Raw genomic sequence first — 3,584 nt, 5'->3', positions numbered from 1 at the left:
AAATGTATGATTGTTGTGTATATAAGTATGTATGTTTGTCTATTTGTGTGTGTTTCTTTGTGCGTTTGTATGTTGTTTGCTTCAACGACTCTTTACGACTCTCTCTCTTTCTCTCTCTCTCTCTCTCTCATTCTCTCCTTTTCTTCCTTTCTCTCAATCTTTTTGTCTCTGTGTATACGTGTGTGTGCACGTGTGTGTGTGTGTGTGTGTGTGTGTGTATGTGTGCGTGCGTTCGTAAACACATGACGAACAGTTATTAATTAATTAATTAATTAATTAGTTACTCCTCCCTCGGTTTGTTTCTGCACTTAAAAACGTCAAAGTGATCCTCGCAATTGTACATTAACAGCTAGATAGATCGCTTCAAATCATTCTCTCAACTATTTTGTAGCTACTTGTTTGTAGTCTAAATATTAATATGATTTCAAATAAATTTTAATTATATTTTGTAAACACACACACACACACAAATACACACACAAACAAATACAGACACACATACCCAGAAGCATACACACATACACTAACACATAAATAGAAGCAGACTTCTAAAAACACACTTACAAAGTTCATTCCCACATACAAAGACGGACGCATGCGATTATACAAACACATTAACACACAAACACATTAACACACAAACATACAGACATAGACAAAACCACACACACACACACACACACAAACGGAATGACATTTATAATTATACGAATGTGATTAGATGGGGGTAGATATCAGTCTGTGTTTTGACACCATTTGAACGTAGCAATTAAAACTCACCAACCACTACACAGCCATCAGTAATTTTTAAATGCTTCACACACGCACATTCCTTTAAATGCATGCTGAAATCTCCCGAATTAGTGGTTTTAATGATTTTTTCTGTCAATTTTTGAAAAAAACATTCAATTTATTTTTATTTTTTTAGTTATTTATTCGGATTTTATTCGGATTTTGTGTGAATTATCTCAATAAATATATCTTGTAATTCACAGGAATTTACCAGAAGCTTTCATTCAACAAGTTGAATTACGATGATGGCAACAACAACTTCAACAACATCAACAGTTTCTACAACCACAGCAACAACAAAAACAACATCAACAACAACAACAGCAGCAGCAGCAACAACAACAACAACTTTTTTAAATGTCAACAAATGCCTCTTCCAAGCAGCACTCCAAACAAAGCCATCAAGAGTTACGTCATTTCCGCCGATGACTTTAGCGCCAAAGACAATAAATGTAATGAAGATAACGACTTTTCAGGTTACTTGAGTGCAATCACTTTGAATTTTTTTTTTTTGGTTATATTTTTTTTTTTTTGGTTATATTTTTTTTGGGGAATGTAAGAGTGCCAATAATGTAATTGCTTTCTATAAAAGTAATGCTGCTTACAATCTACACTTACTAAACACTTTTATACCAATTTGATTGATGTAGCTGATGGGAATTTTTAACACATACACAAAGACAACACACATACTCCTACAAACACATACACACACATATACACACACGCGAACACACACACACACACACACACACACGCTCTTCTAGTTGCGTGTGAAAAAATCTGTTGACACGTTCCGCCACAAACAAGGAATACGCACATGTAGCTGATGGGAATTTTTAACACATACACAAAGACAACACACATACTCCTACAAACACATACACACACATATACACATATATATAAATTTTTTTTAAATTAATTAAAAATTGGTGGTAAATTTTTTTTAATTTGTTTTTTTTCGACAGATAAACTGAACCAACAACCCGAGACAAAACGAATCAAATACTCACCAGAGGCTGGTTGTGGGGACATCAGACAAAACTACAACAACTACAACAACAATAACAACAATAGATACTACAACTACTTATTCTACCTTGCAACTCTTTCGGCAGCAGCAAAACAACAAAAGATGTTTTTCCATCAAAATGAAATTCACCAACATCTGATGAAATACAAGACAATGCAAAAAGAACAGCAGCAACAACAACAACAACAGCAACAACAACAACAGAAGCATGAGATGCAACCACAAAAACAACCAGTTGAAGCAGTCGAGAAAAGTAGCATCAGCAACAAGAAAGCGATCTGGAGTCCAGCCACTGACATTGAAAACAGTCTCAAAGAGGACGAGCAAAAGTTTGCACCAGCACCAACATCACCAGCATCACCACCACAACAGTCTCAGCAGCAAAATTTACCACCCAACCAGCAACAAAACATCACATACAACAACATCGTCAGCAACAAAATCAACTACATCAACTCACTCGCAAACAACCGGGCCGCTGGCTACCTCTTTCACAACTTCAACTTTTTCAACAATTTCAACAAGACACCAAGCAACAGCAACAACTTTTACTGCAACATCCACGACAAACAGCAACAACAACAACAACAATACTTCAACAACAAGCTTTTTGATTGGCGCAGAAATTTTCCAGCCAGTCAAAACATCATTCCTCCATTTCCCAAGCACACTCCGATGCATAGCGATCCCAACAATCCGGTCAGCAATCCCATTCCGAATGTCGAATGCTGCCTCAGCAGAGAGGAAGCAGTCAACACGTCCGATTATCGGTGTTCCGTTTGCAAGAAGTATTTTCAAACTGCTCACGGCTTAGAGGTTGGTTCATATTCCAAATTATTTTTTTCTCACATTTTTATAATTTTTTGTGCTGTCTTTATATTCCAGACACAATTTAACACCTAGAAATTAATTTTAAAATTTTTGTTGTTTTTATAACTGTATGAAAAATTGTTTTCGAAAGAGCAACCAACAGTTTACCTATGATCAAATTTCAAATTTTCCTCCACAACAGGTGCACGTGCGACGTAGCCACATCGGCGGCAGACGCCCGTTCGAGTGCTTCTCCTGCGACAAGACGTTCGGCCACCAGTCGAGTCTGACGCAGCACCAAGTGACGGTGCACAACCACGAACGCACTTACAAGTGCCCCCAGTGTGAAAAATCATTCAAGAGGTCCTCCACCCTCTCCACCCACATGCTCATCCACAGCGACACCCGACCCTACCCCTGTCAGTACTGTGGGAAGAGGTTCCACCAGAAGTCTGACATGAAGAAACACACCTACATACATACTGGTTCGTGTCTGTTTGTGTTTTTTTTTTATTTATAAATATTATTTTTTATTATTATTATTATTATTATTATTGTTGTTGTTGTTGTTGTGGTTATTATTAATATTCTTTCTTTGTTTTGATCTTGTTATGAACATTATTTGGTATTTGTATTTTATGACCATGCATTTGACAAACATACACACACGCATACATACATACATCATTTTAACCACAACAAACACCTGATTTCATATATGTGTGTGTGTGTGTGTTCGCGCGCGCGTGTGTGTGTGATTGTACATTTGTGAGTCTGTATGTAGGTGTAATTGTGCATTTTGTGTGTGCATGTTATTTTTGAATTTGTCTGAGTTTGAGTGTGTGAAAGTTTTTGTACGTGCTTGTGTGTGTGCCTGTATGTGTGTCTGTGTGTGTCTGTGTGTGCGTGCGTTATGCGTGAAAGAGATGGACCAACTGTTGTTGAT

General features: G+C 37.1%; 1 protein-coding gene across 1 annotated transcript in view; it reads left to right on the top strand.

Moving 5' to 3' along the window:
- Window positions 1–2,503: 2,503 nt before the first annotated feature.
- HELRODRAFT_72135 (hypothetical protein) overlaps window positions 2,504–3,584 on the top strand; it is a gene marked incomplete at both ends in the record, with an annotated part of 5,185 nt that continues 4,104 nt past the window's right edge. Inside the window, 2 exons of the mRNA XM_009013086.1 lie at window positions 2,504–2,644; window positions 2,841–3,123. Coding sequence (XP_009011334.1) covers window positions 2,504–2,644; window positions 2,841–3,123 — 424 coding nt within the window. The remainder of the gene's footprint in view (window positions 2,645–2,840; window positions 3,124–3,584) is intronic.

The sequence above is a fragment of the Helobdella robusta genome, assembly GCF_000326865.2.
Source record: "Helobdella robusta unplaced genomic scaffold HELROscaffold_11, whole genome shotgun sequence".
Classification (NCBI taxonomy): domain Eukaryota; kingdom Metazoa; phylum Annelida; class Clitellata; order Rhynchobdellida; family Glossiphoniidae; genus Helobdella; species Helobdella robusta.
This window is presented reverse-complemented; position numbering and strand designations above follow the sequence as displayed.